This window comes from Hemicordylus capensis, chromosome 2, assembly GCF_027244095.1.
Source record: "Hemicordylus capensis ecotype Gifberg chromosome 2, rHemCap1.1.pri, whole genome shotgun sequence".
Lineage (NCBI taxonomy): Eukaryota > Metazoa > Chordata > Lepidosauria > Squamata > Cordylidae > Hemicordylus > Hemicordylus capensis.
In genome coordinates, this window is record NC_069658.1 from 326902611 (window position 1) to 326920794 (window position 18184).

Genomic DNA, 18184 nt, shown 5'->3' on the forward strand with positions numbered 1-18184 from the left:
TTATTGTGGCTTATGTCATGTATTCTGTGAGGCACAGGACTTCAAAAAGATATGCAGCCACAGCCTTGTGATGTTGTGTTATTTAAGTTGACAGCTTTCATCTGAAAAGGGACAACTAGACTATGTCCGTTTGAGAGAAATCCCACTTACTGAACTTAGACTGAGTGCTTGAGATCCTGTGTACGTCCGTCTCCTTTCCTAGATTTTCTTTAAAGAAGCCCTTACTTGGGCCTTCTTGTTCCTTTTCCAAGTCTCCTTCATCATGCTGATGCTTTTTTCATGGCCTGCCACCGATATTCTGCACCCTTTTGCATTAAATTAAGCCCACTCGGGGTCTGCTAACGGGTTTCCCATACTGTTGCCTCTGCCTTCCTCTTTGTCCATTGCTGCTCCCCTCTCGCTTCCCTAGAGATGCTGCCTGTGCACCAGGCCAAGTGCTTTTGTCAGTTCTGGTTTAGTTGAGTCTGTGAACTCCCAAGGGCCGGGGCCTTCTCTGTTTACAGTGAGAGATTGAAGGAGCTCAGTCTCTGTTTAGCATCTAAAAGGGAGGTTAAGAGGTAACTTGGTTACAGTGAATAAGGAGAAAGTGCTAACGGGTATGGATGGGAAACTGCAATAGCAACACCAAACGGCTGGAAGTGAAATCTGCACAGGCTCAATGAGAAATGAGGCACACAGTTTTAACAGTAAGCGTAATTAAGCCTTGACACAGATTGCAAGAGACTGGGATGAAGTTTCCACTAAAGCCTGTTTGGACACAGGATCCTCCTAGGCTTTCTGCCTGTGTCTGGTGCGCAGTGGTGCTGGGCAGCACCGTGCTGAAGATCAGACACAGTTGCATATTAGAAGATCCCTATGCCTCCAACTGCAGTGCCAAGTTCAAATGCACATCATAATGCCTGTCTGGATTTTCCCTACCGCCTGAGGGCCCTAACTCAGACTCTCCAAAAACTTGCCAAGCAGCTAGGTAATAGGGCTTGTTTTGTGTAGCTGAATGAAGTCCCAGAAAAGAGGGGGATCCTGAAGATGCCAGGAAGTTGGTGTGTGGAAAAGAAGTGTTCTTCTGGGATTCAGATCTTGCAGTTATTTTCGGGAGCATGCCATTTCAGCAGTTAAGAGAACCTGAACAAATGGAACCAATCTTCATGAAATACCGCTTGTTGCCCCTGAAGGTTAGGAGTGGATGCACTTATCCAGAGCCAGGAACTGTATAATCCAAAAGGCCAGGTAGATCTCTCCTTTACTGTAGCAGTGCTTCTATTTAGGGAGTGAAGAACAGAACATTGGTTGTCCTGTGGAGGATAGTGAGTTGCTGCTGGGAAAATGGACTGATTACAACATATTCCCATTCTTTCTTCTGCTAAAACTAGGACAACACATGCCTGTCTTAAAGAAAGGTTTAGCTAAGATTTGCTGAGTTATTTGCAAATGTCAAAATAGAAAGGCTAGAGCAGTGGCCAGTCAGCCTGTCCAAGTGAAGGGTTGTGTGGCCCTCAAGGATATATTCCTAGCAGCCAAAAAGACATTGGGAGAGAAGGCAGAGAAGTAAAGATTGCAGGGGCATCTTTAGATCCGAAGCTATCTTTGGATCATGCTCAAAGGTTGTTCAGTTTCATTCATATCATTAGGACTTATGCATAGTTAATTACAAATGGTCCTAGTTAAGGTTAGCCTATCTTTGGAAGAAGACCACTTCTCAGGGTGTGATACCTCCAATAACAAAAGCAAATTAGACATTGTACTAGCACCCTGTTCCATTCCTCCATAATGGTTTTTCTGGGGCTCTGTGCTTATCTGTTCCAGTTCACTTTTGCAAAGAAAAGGATGAGCCTGGGAAGTTGGAAATAGTCACCTTGCTGGATTTCAAATAATACAATGGGCTGAATCAAGAACTTGGCTTCCTGAAAACATTGCACTGGCACATTACTGCTTCAGCTATTGTCAACATCTTTTTGATATCTTAAAAGTGGGTTGCTATTATGCCACCTGAAGTGAGTAACTGGCAGTGTTGAATAACAAATGAGCTTAGAAGAAAAAATTGTTTTGGTCTTCTCTTCTATTGAAAAACAATTCTGTGACGCTTAGGGGATCTTTTGCCAGCAGAGGGTGGTCCCACACTTATTGCTTTACTCAGTCATTCATACTTTTCTCTGGCACTGAAGCTCTGTACTAAAGAAACAGAATGGAGGACTGTGTGGGTGAGAGTGTGGGAGGGAAGAGAAGTAATCATTGATTGACCTCTTGGAGCAAGAAATAGCACTGTTTAAAGCAGGCCTTGACAAAATGTCTTGGGGCCTAGGAGCCAGCCCAACAATTTAGTTGCCAGACACTTAACAAAATCACCAGACTTAGTTCCAGGCATTTTGGATGGGGAGCATAAATGGGCTTCTACTTATTCCCTTTACTAGTAACATACTTAGAACAGAATCAGAGCTGCTTGGGACAAATGAAGATCTTATGAAATAACTCTGCCTCTAAAGATCCTAGTCTAGGTGCCATGGTTAGATTTCTAAGTGCCATGGCTCCCTAGTTCCTGGAATTTTGTCAAACTGTGGTTTAAAAGCTGAAGAGAGATATTTTTGTAGAGCTGGTTCAACGTGTCTTCAGGAGTTTTCGGAACTACTGCTGACTTTTGTCACCCGGAGACAGAGAAGAATTCCAAAGACAAGACACCGAACCTTCTGCACTGAACCTCTCATTTTATAAATTAAGCACTGAGTCAGGTCTTTCCTACTTCTGAGCTGCAGTGATGTAGTCAGACGTATTGCTGCAGGCTGGTATGAGGTCATATCATTGCCAAGACAGCTTGTAAGCATTACAGCTTAGACCTAAATAAAGTTTAGTAGGTGTAAAGGTAAAGAGTGCCATCAAGTTGATTTCGACTCCTGGTGCCCACAGAGCCCTGTGGTTTTCTTTTGGTAGAATACAGGAGGGGTTTGTCATTGCCTCCTCCCGCACAGTATGAGATGATGCCTTTCAGCAGGTGTAGAGGCAGTTTATCAAGGGGCCTCAGAGACCCATGATCTGGTAGATTGGCAGAGCATGGTTCGGTTATACTATCCTGCTCTAGGCGCTGTTGTACTGCAACAAGGATCAGGGAGGCTCCAGACCATGGACAGCTCCCAGGGCACTAGATCAGGATCACACACACAGCAGCAGATCAAGCAGTTTTTAGAGCTGGGTGTTGCAACCAAGTAGGAAGTTGCTCCAGCAGTGTTCCTCAGCCAATTGCTGGGTTTTTGTAGCCTGGCTTTACTGCTCAGGTTGAGTGGCATGGTCCTGCCACTTTCAGGAGCAAGCACTAATCATGATTTAAATCAGTGATTCAAATGGCTTTGCTTTAAATCAATCTACCCTCTGAAAATATGCTTGAAACCAACAAACTGGAGTCTGCATGGAAAGGACCTTATGTGATTAGCAAGAAGGTTGTTGTTTTTTTAGGTGGTTTAATATGAGGCCTGGCAGAGTTTGGGACCTGGAGAACAAGAGCAGTCTGTTGAAGCAGGAATGGGGAATGAGAAAGGAGACCAGCAAAGTGCAAGAAAGGCAGCAGGGGCTGGGAGCAAAGAAAGAGGTTTTATCAGCTGAGGCTGCAAGTCCGAAGAGATACAGTGACTAACCATACCCTAAGAGGTGAGGGAAGAAATTCAAGGGGACTAACTAGGGTATTTGGAAGTCATGTGGTCTACAAGGGAGAGGCAGTGAAGGAAAACCTGAGAGAAACGTTTGGTATGAGGTTTTTGCAGCAAGAGATCCTGACACCCTCACAGCATCAGGCTACAGTGTGGATCAGATTACAGTGGGGAATTGTGAGCTACTCACATCAGTACTGCCATTGATCTCAGCCTTCTTGGGTTGTTTGGGCTCCCAGTGCTCAGAACTTGAAGTGGAGTTTTGTCCATCTCTTCACTGTGCAATTGGTGTGCCTACGGGCTGCCTACAGATGACATCATTATTGTGATTAGCAAGGTTGAAGATTCCTAGTGAAGTTGTTCATGCACTAAGTTGGTTGGTACACTTTGTGCGAGGAAAGGAGTATGAGAATCTCACTGAGATACACCAGCAGGTGGAGGAGTGGGAAGCTGGCCAGTCCACTGCTGCTCCTGAGCAGTGCCATCTTACAAGGTGACCCATTAAGGCAGAAAGGAAGATTCCCCGTAGCTCAGAGAAGGTCAGATGGCAACTCATATTATCTCTCTGTCCACCCCTCACTGCTCCCAAGCCAGCATCAACTATGGGGAATGTGTTGCCTTTCCAGTTACCAAAGGAAGAGGCATGTGGCTGGTTGTCAGCAGTTTTCGGCAGGATCTGATGTGATCCCAGTTGGATTTCCAGACTTCATGTGAACAATGACTGAATTTTAGATGTGAACATACAGGTGAAACTTGACAAATTAGAATATCGTGCAAAAGTCCATTAATTTCAGTAATGCAAATTAAAAGGTGAAACTGATATATGAGACAGACGCATTACATGCAAAGCGAGATAAGTCAAGCCTTAATTTGTTATAATTTCCCCCCAAAATTCATTTTTTATTAATTTTAACAATAGCAAAAGAGATGGACTTCCCGCTCACATTTCTTCGTGAATCATCAACTATAAAATTTACCCTTGCTATAATAATAATTCAAAACATAAGTTCAAGCCCTTACGAACATAATTAAACTAACCAACCTGCGATTTATACTAAATTTCAAACCCTGCTGTCAAGTCCATAGTAGGGAAGTAATTTTTTAAATACAACAAAAATGGTTTCCAATCTTCTTTAAAACGTTCCAAGTTTTGATCTCTTAATAGTGCTGTAAGTTTTGCCATCTCCGCATATTCCAAAAATTTTATCAGCCAGTCTTCTTTTGAAGGCAGTTCACTAGACTTCCATTTCTGTGCATATATAATTCTAGCTGCTGTAGAGGCATACATAAAAAATGTTAAATTAGTTGTAGAGATAGCTCCTTGTGTTATTCCCAGCAGGAAGGATTCTGGCTTCTTAGGAAATGTCATTTTAAATATTTTCTTTAGTTCATTATATATCATATCCCAATAGGCTTTAGCCTTCCCACAGGTCCACCACATGTGAAAAAATGTGCCTTCAGAATGTCCACACTTCCAACACTTGTTTGAAACATTTTTATACATTAAAGCCAGTCTTTTTGGTGTCAGATACCATCTATACATCATTTTATAATAGTTTTCTTTGATAGCATAACATGCAGTAAATTTTAAATCCTTTTTCCATAACTTTTCCCAGGCTGCCATTTCTATATTACACCCCGCATCTTGAGCAAGCCTTAATTTGTTATAATTGTGATGACCATGGCGTACAGCTCATGAAAACCCCAAATCCACAATCCCAGAAAACTAGAATATTACATGGAACCAATAAGACAAGGATTGAAGAATAGAACAATATCGGACCTCTGAAAAGTATACAGTGTACTGTGCCTGATTGGCCAGCAAACTCGCCTGACCTGACCCCATAGAGAATCTATGGGGCATTGCCAAGAGAAGGATGAGAGACATGAGACCAAACAATGCAGAATTGCTGAAGGCCGCTAATGAAGCATCCTGGTCTTCCATAATACCTCATCAGTGCCACAGGCTGATAGCATCCATGCCGCGCCGCATTGAGGCAGTAATTGCTGCAAAAGGGGCCCAAACCAAATACTGAATACATATGCATGCTTATACTTTTCAGAGGTCCGATATTGTTCTATTCTTCAATCCTTGTCTTCTTGGTTCCATGTAATATTCTAATTTTCTGGGATTGTGGATTTGGGGTTTTCATGAGCTGTACACCATGATCATCACAATTATAACAAATTAAGGCTTGACTTATCTGGCTTTGCATGTAATGCGTCTGTCTCATATATCAGTTTCACCTTTTAATTTGCATTACTGAAATTAATGGACTTTTGCACGATATTCTAATTTTCCAAGTTTCACCTGTAGAGCAATAGCAGATAATGATCATCTTGTGTCTAGGATATGTGCTGTTTTATATGCCTGCCTGCCATTCTTGAGCATATATAGTAATGTATGCTCACATTTCTCTCCTACGCTGGACATGTGCAAGTCCTCTATGCGCTGAGCCTTTGCCATTGTTGCTTTATCAGGACATGTGTCTGACTTACTCTTTCTTTGCAGATTCAGCATCACTAAGGAGACGACCCTCAGCTGCTTACCTGAAAATTAACTGTCAGGAAAGAAAAAGGGAAGGTGCCCACTTCAAAGCGCAGAGATGAATTCCATGGAGATCCCCATCCAGACGGAGATGGTAGAACTGGTTCCAAATGGGAAGCACTCAGTGCTGAATGCCTCCTCCATCCCCTTGGTGGGAAATGACAGGTGAGCCAGAACTGACACAGAGGCTCTGGACTCCTTGATTAAAAGCCTGGTTTCTGGACTGAAGTTAGAGTGGTTTCCCTTGATACAAGTATTTGGCATGTATCGAGGAAGTGGGGCAGTAGAATCATGGTTTTCTAAGCCTATAAAAATTGTATCAGTGCCCCTATTGCCAAGCTGCCTGGCTGTTGTTCTCCAATACTGAGCGCTCCCTTTGGACCCCCACTGTGCAGATATTTCTGAAGCCTGGCCTGCAGGCCCCTCCCCTCTGAAATTCAAACATAGGCTCTTTCTCCTAACTATCCATCTAAACCACCATTCCATAATCAGTGGCCCATGAACTCCTAACATGTCTGAGTAATCTAAATTCCCAATAAATGGAATGCTGTATACATAGTATAATAGCGGTGCAATACCGCACAGAGGACAAATAATGAATCTGGATAATTGGACATTTGGCATATCTGAGGCTTTGGAGCCTTTCTCCACAATCTTTTTATAAATTCGTTGTTTCACTTTCTGTGTGGTGCCTGAACATCTTCCCTTAATATTGCAACTGGATATGAAACTGTTAGGGAAACTTTGGTTATGGGGAAAACACACTTTCCCAGCATTTAAAGTACATTACATTGCACTTGTGAAAATGTAATTCCTCCCACAGACAATGCATTGTGCTTGCTCTCTGGAATTTTCAAGTGGCAAATCTGAAAATCTGGAGAGCTGCTGCCAGTCAGTGTAGGGAGTATTCAGTGAGATGAATCAATGATGTGACACAGCAGAAGATGAATTCATATGTTCAACTCTGAAGTACCCACACCATGCACAAGAGTTGTGAATAGGGACATAATCAGGAGGATGCTAATTACGCTAATAGAAGCTGCCTTTTCCAACCTTGTATTCTTCCAGATTTGATGAGAATGCAGTGAACATGCCAGAGAAGGAGGAGTTCCTTCCACATAGCGCTGAAAAGAAACAAACCCATTTCACCGACGTAAGTTTTAGTGCATGGATTTGCTAATTAGTTGCATATTCTCACAGAGACCTTTGTACAGTACAGAGGCTTAGACTTGTATGTGCATTTGGTGGAGAACAATCTTGCAAATTTATTCCAGAATTTAATCTACCAACAATAGCTTTCTCTCAGAAACAGGCAGCCCTGGACCAAATTCAGCCTTCTGCAGGTAACCATTAGGCACCACAATCACCAATTCAGAGGTTGGGTTGAATGGAAGAAGTGGTGGTGGTGGTGGTGGTAGTGGTAGTAGTAGTGGTAATGGGGCTTGCAGTGGGCCCCAGAGGAGTGTGTGGTTGAGGAGGTTGGGCCCTTCTCAAAATGGTCTCCAGCAAAACTAGTTATATACCCATGTTCTAGGAACTGCATCTGTAGTTCATTCCAGGGAAAGCCACATTCCAGACAGGGCTTTTCTTTTCATGGGTGTCCATCACCTTATGTCATTCTAATTAACTTATGAGTAAAGGAAAGTGGGAGAGAGTGGGGAAGAAGAGAAGGACAGGTAGCAGCATCCTCTCCTTCCCCAAAGCTTCTGAGTGAGGAGAGTGGATTAACTCACGGGAAGAGAGTTTATGCTGATGACCTCACACCACATACTCAGATCCATGTGCTCTCTCTCTCTCCTCCCCCGCTTCTCCTCCTCCTCCTCCTCCTCCTCCCCATTCATTGTTTATGCTTATAGTTTGAAGGGAAGACCTCATTTGGGATGTCTGTTTTCAACCTGAGCAATGCCATCATGGGCAGTGGGATCCTTGGTCTAGCATATGCTATGGCCAACACCGGTATCCTTCTCTTCCTGTAAGTATTACCCAACACTCGAAGGTCTTAAAACTGTATCTACCCTTTCTCCACCTAAATATCACAAGTGGCTTGAGCAGTTGTCCTCTCTTGTCCTGCTCTAAATGCTCCACTTCTAGAATATTTTGAACTAATTGTACTAGCTTATAAAACAAGTAAAGCAATAATATTAGTGCTATGAAGGACTGTTTTGGATGAAAATGTCACCATTCTTTTCCTCAATGCTGTTGTCCTGCCCCTGCTCCTCCCTTTAGTGGGGCTTCCTATAACTATCTTCTGCAGTCTGCATTGGTTTGAGTTGGTATTACACATGGCCATGAGAGCATAGATACTCTTTATGTGATCCATGTAGCAAATTCCTCTATATGTTACATCTGCCATGTGGAGAAGCACCACATGGAGATGGTTTCCAGGCCTACCCATAATGTATTGATCATCATCAGATCAGCTGCAGATGGGAAATGATCTGTCAGGCCAGAATGGATGCTTACATCGGCATAGTTCCAAGGAAATTGCTTCTCCATCATTGTAACTCTCAGTTCATAAGCACTGGCTCCCACAGGAAATTGGATTCTAAGCAGATATTGCCCAAATTACTTCTCAGAAAGGGAAAAATTGCCCTCCCTTTTAGGAGAAATGCTCTCATTTCAAGTAATTAAAGAACCTGGCAGTTGTGAACAAACACAGAAGCATTTTAAGTCCATAGAGTTCAAAGTCAACAAATTCATTTTGAAGGCCTTGTGCCTTCAAAAGTATTGCATTTTAAAGATATAAATCAATTTTGCATGTAGAGTTGATCCTAGCGGGAGTCAGGAGAAGGGAATTGGGCTGAAACCCCTAGAATCCTGTCTGCACACAGTCCAAGGCAACAATTGTATCAGTCTGTAAATTTACCCGATGGTTCTGAGGTTTTTGAGATGATAGTAAATGGCTTCTATTTGTCAAGAGGGTCACCAGGATTAATATATGCAGAACAGCATGTAGCTTAGCTCTCCAAAAGGTATATCAAATAAAAGTTGAAGATATTCATTTGTATTGTCCCAGGGCCTAGCAGTTCTATCATATTTCCATTGCCTGACCCAATGTACACACATGTAATTAGAATTACCACTCACATCTAAAGGCGTTTGTAATTTAACATTCTGTGCTTGAATGACCTTAAGTAAATATGTTGTATTGTCCTTTCTGCCATCTCAAGAAGCTGCCATGCCATGGATTGGGGTGCAGTTGGACACTCGGCTTTATACGCAGCAGGGCTGGGAAGAGAGAAACAAAGGAAGTTTGTTAGACTTATACTATGTGGGTAGCAGCAGGTGGGCTGGGGCAGGTTGGGGTCTCCTGGCAAGGGGCAAGACAGACTGTAGTCTATTGATGATTTGGGTGGCGGGTTGATACTGAGGCAGTCAGGCTCTCCAGTGTGGGCTGCTCTCGTGGTTCTCATGTTCTTTCCATCCTCCTCCTTGAGTCCCAAGGTCAGGAGGGGTTAGGGCTTGGAGAACAACACAGAGTGTGCCTTTTCCCCATAGGGAACTATGCAAGCAGTCTAGCCTTCCTAGTGGTTGGAGAAGGGAGCTTTGGCAAGCTGAGGCTCCAAAGAGGCAGCAGGGACCATATAACTCAGGGATAGGCAACCTTGGCTCTACAATTGTTGGTGCACTGCAACTTCCATCATTTCTAGTTACAATAAATTGTGACTAGCAATGATGGGAGTTGTAGTTCTGCAGTAACGGAGGAGGCAAGGTTGCCTACTCCTGATATAACAAGTAGAATATGTAGCATGCTGTTCATGCAAAGTTAGCGTAGAGGCACCCGTAATTCTGGAGTGGGTGCCTATATCCTGGAAAGAACAGCAGTTGGAGATACATTGATGGAAAAGAGTCATTGCCCATAGTTCTCAGCCTTCTCTGCGAGTGGGCAGCACACGGTTACTTGGTGTATATGCACCACTCTTGTTTCTTGCCTGTGTCCTTGAAGAAAGGGGAAGGTTTTTTCTCATGCTGTAATGGGGTGCATGATGACATATCCTTGCTGAGTGATTTTCCTCTGGCACTTGCTTTAGGTCAGTACACACTGTTGCTATGTGGGGCTGGAAAAGCTAATGGGATGGAGGGCAGGGCCAACTCCTGCCCAGCCATGAGACATTTTGCTAGGTCGGATTAAACCTTTCATTATGTTGTTTGGCAACTCCTAGAGCACTGCCGTCATCAGCAGGTGTTGACTTTCCCCTCATTTGTTATTGATTCCCCGCCCTCCACCCACTTCTAGGGTATGACCACCACTCACAACTATGCAAATAAAGCAGCAGGCAGAGGCATCTGCCTCCAGCAGAGACTGAGAAGAAACATGCTGTTATTTGCTTGATAAGACTCTAGCAGCCTCTGGAGAGGTCAGGAAAGATCCATTCATAGCTATTGGGAACAGAGAGTGATCATTCAGAGAGAAGGCCCTGTCAGATGCAACATGGAGCCAAATTTTATTTTAACTGAGCTTCTAAAAACAAGCAGAGACTTGCTCCACAGACAATCAGCAACAGCATGGTTTGTTTTGGCTGACAGTTTGGCCCCTCCCTCCTCCTGAACGCAATCCCAGAGTTCCAAGTCTGCCCAACTCCTGGGAATGCTTTGCCCCATCGCTCCCTCCCTTACCATTGGATGCCAGCTTGGGGTGGGCATGGAAAAGCTGCATGGGCTGCTTTGGCTCTTTTCACCTGTCCTAGGCTGGTTAGAGCCTAGCCATGGCACAGCTTTACAAAGATGGGCAGCCCACAGCTTTCCTGTAATCATTTAGTAAGAAGGAAAGGAGGACACCAGCCCACACCAGCCCAACACCGAAAGCCGCTCCTGGCTTGCTTTCAGCTCCTGTAGTCACCATGCCCCCCTGCCTCCCCCCCCCAAAAAAAATCCTGGCCAATGTCTGCACTCAGCACACAACAGTATAGGAGAATTGCTGTTGTGGACCGCTTATGGTAGCAGTACCATCAGTAGTCACTAGCAGGTTTCACCTGAGTACATCTGGAGGAGAAGCCATGGGGAGGCTGCTTCTTGGCTGCTCTGCACTGTGGGTGGAGGCAGAGCTCCTGCAACAAGCGAAGAATATACCACCAGGGTTGGTTGGTTCAGAAGCAATGTGATAGCAAACTAAAGCATAGTTAAAACAAATAAGCCAGCTACAAATTTTGGTTGCAAAGGTCAATTTGTTGGGCTAAATTGAACCTTGGTTGAAATTTCAGACTCTAAAACAAGGAATGCTGAGATTCAACCGAGCTTTCACATTGTGTATGAACAGGCCCATTGTCAACAGTCTGGCATCTTCACCCTTGTTAGGCATACAAAAGCAAGCAGTAGAGACTCCCAACATCATTGGCCCAAACACTGCACATGCAATTCAGGGAAACTTGAAGCTCCTTTATTAAATAGTGCTGACTGGCAGCATGGCTCCTTCCTGCTCTGTTGGGCATTGGCAGTTGGTACCTCCAGAAAGGTGGGTTGCGACAACTCCCAGGAGCAGGAAGAGAGAAGGGGAGGCACCAAGGGAACTGGAAACCACAAAAGGGGGAGGTGAATCATCCAAGATACTGGAAATGGAGAAGCTTAGTAAAAGTAACAAGTGTCCAGCATGTTTTAGTTTGTCACCTTTTGTAGAGACATTTCCCCCTTTTCATTCCACTTGTTGTGTTCCTTCAGATTTCCTGATTCATAGTTCAGTCTCTTTGGCATTACGCTACACCAGTTTTATTTAATTGGAAGTGAGCCCCTAAGCCAAAGAGGTGCAGTGGACCATGAGTTAGATTTGAATTGGGAAGAGGCGGGTTGACATCTTTGTTCACTCTTGGAGCTCACTGGATGATTTTGGTCACATCACTATCACTCAATCCAACTTGCCTCACAGAGTTGCTCTGAGGATAAAATGGAATAATTTCCTATACATTCCTTTTAATTTGTATCTTAAAGGAAGGGCAAGATACAAATGGAATAGAAAAATAATATGCATACTTAGATTTGCTAGTGCTTTGCTTTGGGTTACCTTTAGGATGCCTGTTCTGACTATCCTGCCCTGTCTGTTAAGCAAAGGAGCTGGCCTGAGGAATCCTTAACAACTTCCTGTTCCTGAATATGTCACTTGTAATGTAAACCAGTCCTCAGAGAGTACCAAGCTATAGCAGATGCCAAGGGTGCATACAATGTTACCTTCAGCTGAGACAGAAGGCTGATGCCGTGTCAGTCTGATTATGTGAATGAGAGTTGGGTGTAAAAATCTCTGCATTCCATAGTTAGAAAATTTGCAATCAATCTGGCAACATTTGCATTTATTACATAATGATCAGAATTCAGATTGTAAATCTGGTTGTGTTTTTCAGAACAAGAATCTTCAAGGTTAGGATGCAAAAAGAAAAAAGGAGAAGCTTTACTTTGGGTTAAATAATTAACATTATTCAGATTTCAGCCCACGTGTTTTATACTTGGTTTCTATTTAAAACAAAATATAAGATTGATTGATTTGATTTGATTTGATTTGATTTGATTTCTATACTGCCTTTCCAAAAATTGCTCAGGGTGGTTTACACAGAGAAATAATAAATAAATAAGATGGATCCCTGTCCCCAAAGGGCTCACAAGATAGACACCAGCAACAGTCACTGGAGGTACTGTGCTGGGTCTGGATAGGGCCAGTTACACTCCTGTTGCTAAATAAAGAGAATCACTATGTTAGTGCCTCTTTGCAAAGTTATCAGGGGTTATATATTGGTTATAAGACCAGAGAATCAGCACCTACCCAATGAAACTAGTCTATAGCGTCCTCCACAGCATCCTCAATAGCATCCTCAGCAGTCCAGCTAAGCAGCAAATGCCTGTTTACAAAGCCAGGTCTTGACTCTTAACCAGTTTCCCAGAACAGAATACAGATGAGCCTTATAGAGTTCCATAGCGAGTGAGTTCCACAAACAAATGTGCTCCACCCCCCCCCCCAAAGCCATTTTTCTTGTACTTATAGTCCCTTCAGAAGGCAGGAACACAATGAACTGGGCCCCCACAGCTATGCTAAGGAATGTGGAAGTGTATATAGGACCTATCCTCATTCAGGAGCCCCGAACAGACCTACAAGCCACAAGGCTATGAAAAACAAAAACTCAGGATAAAGCATCAAGTGCTGCCACACACACCACAGCACCACTTCATTTTTAATTGAGTTTGTTCTAGAACAGTGCCATGTGGGTTGAAACCCTGGACTTCTTGCTCTCTGTGAAGCTGAGATTCATGCTATTCTGCGTCTGATAGTGGATGCAGCATCAGACTTCTGGATCTTGTACATTTAGATCTGATTGTCTGATCTTCCATCTTCTCTCAAATTCTCAGGACCAGATTAGGAGTGTGCACCAAACTAGACTCGAACCAGTCTGGGCCAGTTCGGTCCGGCACCCCTTCAACATGCCCCCCCCCCCACCATGGTCTGCACGGTCCGGTCAGGGGTGGGGTCCGTGGACCTTTTAAAAAAAATGTTTTTTTAAACATTGTTTTTGGCTACTTACCCCCTTCAGAGTAGTTGTTGGAGGCTGCGGGGGTGGGGTCCACGGAGGTTCCCCCTCCCCCTGCTGACCTCTCTTGCAGCCCAAACTGGCCCATTTGGCTGGCTCTTTGGCCCGTTCGGGCCTTCCCCCTCCGGCACGGTGGAGTTTTGGAGGCCGCCACACCTGCAGTTGGCCTCTGCATGCCACTCAGAGGCCAACTGTGCAGGCGCAGCAGTCTCCAAAATGGCCGAAGAGTCGTCTGAACAGGCCAGTTTGGGCTGCAAGAGAGGCCGGCAGGGGGAAGGGGAACCTCCGTGGACCCTCCCCCCCCGCCATCTCCAACAACTATCCCAAAGGGGGTAAGTAACCTAATAATAATAACAATAATAAAGGTCCGTGAACCCCCAGTCGGGAGTGTTTGGTCCAGGGTTGGACCAAATGGGGTGGTTTGGTTCGACCCCGAACCTTCGAACCGAACAGGTTCGACGTCAAATGGGTCAAATGTCGAACCTGTTTGTACATCCCTAGACCAGATTACTCAGTCACACATTTTTGCAGCTGAAATGCATCTTCTCTCAATCTTTCTTCCCCTCCTCCCATTTTGGGAAAAACTGCTGTGTGGGGAGGCAAGTCAGAACCTCAGCATGCAGAGAAATGGAGGATCACTCTTTTCTTATGGCCTGAATTCCCACCCCAGATCTCCCACCTAAAGTGGCAATTTGCCCTGAAGCAGTGATATCTGCATCCTTCTAATCTTCCTGTTCTCAAGGCAAGGCAAACTAGAGCTTCTGCCCAATGGTGTTTGGAGGGAGTTTGTTTGCTGAAGTGATCTGTCTTGTGCTTCAGAAGCTATCTGAGGCTGACACACTGAGCTCTCTTATTCTTCCCAGGCTGTTTGGCTGCAAAGGTGGAGCTTAGGCCTGCACAGCCATCCTAAAGCTTGGGGAGCATGTTAGTGCTCACATATCCTGTGGGGACTCTCTGTTTCATTGCTTGAATTTGTATGGCAAAGTTCAGCCGGGGACAGCACTGAGGCAACCAGTCTGTCTGCCCTCAGCCTGTCAAGCCACAGCTTCTTTTGCCAGGACACAGCACGTCTCATTCAAAACAAAAATGAACATGGCACTGTTTCTGAGATCTTGCTCAGGAAAATAACCACATTCATCCCCTCCCTCCCCTTGGGTTGCTTGATGCCACCTATTTTAAGGAGTTCCTAATTTCAGAATATGACTGTTCCATAAACTCGTTGGATGTCCCATATTTCAGAACATTCCTCAGATGAATGTGCTTAGGAGCATCCTGTGCTCTCAGCTTGGTGCTTTAGACTTAAGCCAGAAGCAAGTGAAGAGCTTTTTCTAGCATGAGAACCTACGTCAAGACAGTACTGCATGTCATGTAGACCACTAGCCTGGTGCTCATTCTGTTTCCACCCTTGTCTGCAATGAAGATGGGCAAGAAAGAATCAAAGAAGGCTGAAGGTGAGGTGCAGTGCAGACCATAGGAGCAGAGGTGATGAGAAATGCATCTGTCAAAGCAGCCTAGGTTCACAGCTCTGCAAATGCAACTTCACAGTACTCTTTATCTTAAACTGATAAAATTTATCTTTATCTTAAACTGATAAAATATCCATCAGTTTCATGGACCATGTTTTTGGCCTTTGGCCAAGCATTCACCTCTTTTGTGGGAGGGTGCATGCTTAGCAGTTAAGATCTGCCTAATAAAGGCAAACCTCGTTATTCGCGGGTGTCAAATAGACATCCAACCTCCTTATCCGCAGATATGAAAGGGTTAAAACCCATGTATCTGCAGTTCCTAGAAGGCTGGGAATGATTGCGGAGGTCATTTCCAGCTGCCATTTTGTCCGCGGGAGCCATTTTGTGGCTCCTTTCATTAAAAAAAATTTAAAATGAGAAAAAATCTGTGACTTTGGGTGGGGAGCATTGCTGGATGCCAGGAGACATCTGTCATTTTGATCTATCATTTCTGCTTTACTGTATTTTACTCAACTTTAAGATGTGGAAGCTGAAGCATGGAGAAATGAAAGATACAATTTACCATCAGTGCCAAACTCAGTAGTTTTATGGAAGAGCTGGAGATAAACTACAATAATCCAACATTAAAATCCCTGTATGCAAGACACAATATTTACTGAAGACGAAATTGGCACATATATAACACTTTCATTTAGCAGATGTAGCCAATTTGAGTGCTGTGAATATAGCCTGAAAGTTCTGTAAAAATTCAAAATAGAAACATTCTTTCTAAATGTAATTGGTCAATGAACTGGATTTCTTTTTTAAAAGGCAAGTTTTCAGCGTCAGTTATGCTTATTAAAGGGGATTCTTTGAATAGTATGTCATCTCAAAGAATTTGCCAACCATGTTTGAGACCAAGACATTCCCTTTTAATGGATTTATCCTTGATAATCTTTCTTTTGGAGGTATCCCATGTGATTTTTTTACTCGCTTTTCTAAGATTTCTGGACTCATTTTCCCAATACCTTTCTTGAGGCCTCGTATCTCTGCTAGGCATGTGCACGATTTGCAATTTGCAGCATGATTCAAAACACATACCTGGTACCTTTTAAAATGGAGGGCAGATGCATACCTGCTCCTCTTCCACTCGCCGATACTTCCTGTATTGGTGGTGCCACCCACCCCCAGCTATCACCGTGCACCAGCGGTGCTCTCCCCAGCGGCTCTCGCATGATGCTGGAATGCACATGGCCTCCATGCATGTGCAGTGGCCATTTGTGTAGTCAGCAACCATACTGACCAGGCAAATGGCCACCACACATGCGCAGAGGCCATGTACATGCCAGCGTCACACATGCAGGGGAGAGCACCACTGGTGCACAGTGATCGTTGGGGCAGGGAGCACCACCGATACAGGAAGTGGCAGTGAGTGGCGGAGATGCATGTATGCACCTGCTCTCCTCCATTTTAAAGGAGCCAGGGATGTGTTTCGAATCATGCTGTGAATCACGATTCGCGCACGCCCCTAATCTCTCAAATCCTCTTTCCCCACTTGCTGGAAAATTTACACCTTTCTTATTCATCTAATTAATAAGAAACTTCCTGGATGAATGTGATTTGGGAGGCATCTTCTTGGGCTTTAACAGTTGGAACTTTCTCCTAGGCACTGGGGTAGAAGATTTTAATGAGCTATGCTTTGATGAAGGAAAGACGGAAAAGCACATTCCCAAATAACATTGGGTCTGTTATCCTGAATTACTTGCATCTTGACCCTTTATGAACAGGACCAAACTACCTGAGTCAGCAAGTCCTGTATCACAATGAGCTGTACAGTAATAGAACTAGGATAAGGGCACAACTTGCAGAAATGAACCTCAAATGTCATGTCACATTCAGGTATTAAAATAATGTGTAATTGTGTTACTTTTTTCTTTGCAGTTTCCCAGGTAGTAAACAAAAAGCTTAATATTCGCTTGCTTGAGGCCTAGTGAGGGCAGCAGATGAGGCTGTGTGCTCCCTACCATGCAGCTTCTCATTGGCTGTGTACCCCACAGCCTAACACAGTAAAGAACATTCAGTCATTGATTCCCTGGACCCTGAGGTCCTTGACAACTGTAGGCCGATCTCCAACCTCCCTTTTTTTAGTGAAGGTGTTAGAGAGGGTTGTATGTGTCCAGCTCCAGAGTGTTTTGGAAGAAACTAGCTACCTCAATTCTTATCAGTTGGGTTTCAGGCCTCGGCATAGCACAGAGACAGCACTGGTTGCTCTGATAGATGACCTTCTTCGAGACCTTGACGAGGGTAGTGTTCCTCTCTTGGTCCTTTTAGATCTCTCAGTGGCTTTTGACACTATCGATCATGCTGTCCTTCTTGACTGTCTTCATGGGTTGGGTATCGGGGGCACTGTCTTACAGTGGTTCTGTTCTTACCTTAGCGGGCATGTCTAGTCAATATGCATTGAGGACAGGTGCTCTGACCCATGGCCACTCCTTTATGGAGTTCCCCAGGGTTCAGTTCTTGCCCCTGTCCTTTTTAACATCTATATGAAGCCACTGGGTCAGGTCATTTGCCAGTTTGGGGTGAGATTTCATCAAGACACTGATGATACTCAGCTGTATATTGCCATCCCAGACCACTCTGGGGATGCTGTTTCTGTGCTTACTCGATGCCTGGAAGCTGTTATGGTCTGGAAGAATCAAAATAAGCTCAGACTGAATCCCACTAAGACTGAACTACTTTTATTCAGCCCTCGTACAGTTGGATGTGAACCTTTTTTTGGATGGGGTGGCACTTCCCCCAAAGGAGCTTGTCTGTGACTGGGGGTTCTTTTGGACTCATGCCCCCTGCTTGAACAGCCGGTGGAGGCTGCAGCCAGAAGTGCTTTTGCCCAGCTTCATCTGGTTCACCAATTACACCATTACCTTGATCGGAAGGCACTAATGACAGTGACTCATGCCCTTGTTATCTCCCACTTAGATTATTGTAGTGCCCTTTATCTAGGGTTACCTTTGAAGATGATTGGGAAGCTACAACAGGTCCAGAATGCAGCGG

At 44.3% G+C, this 18184-nt stretch overlaps 1 protein-coding gene across 10 annotated transcripts in view; it reads left to right on the forward strand.

Annotated features, from left to right (window-relative positions):
* The window catches only part of SLC38A3 (solute carrier family 38 member 3), a 199322-nt gene that overhangs the window by 111985 nt on the left and 69153 nt on the right, over positions 1-18184 (forward strand). For all 10 annotated transcript variants that reach the window (XR_008315959.1, XM_053295181.1, XM_053295183.1 and 7 more), the window contains 3 exons: positions 6145-6345; positions 7249-7333; positions 8037-8152. Coding sequence is in view for 9 of the 10 variants with exons in the window: in XM_053295181.1 (XP_053151156.1) it covers positions 6239-6345; positions 7249-7333; positions 8037-8152 (308 nt within the window). In the remaining variant the exon portion in view is untranslated. The remainder of the gene's footprint in view (positions 1-6144; positions 6346-7248; positions 7334-8036; positions 8153-18184) is intronic.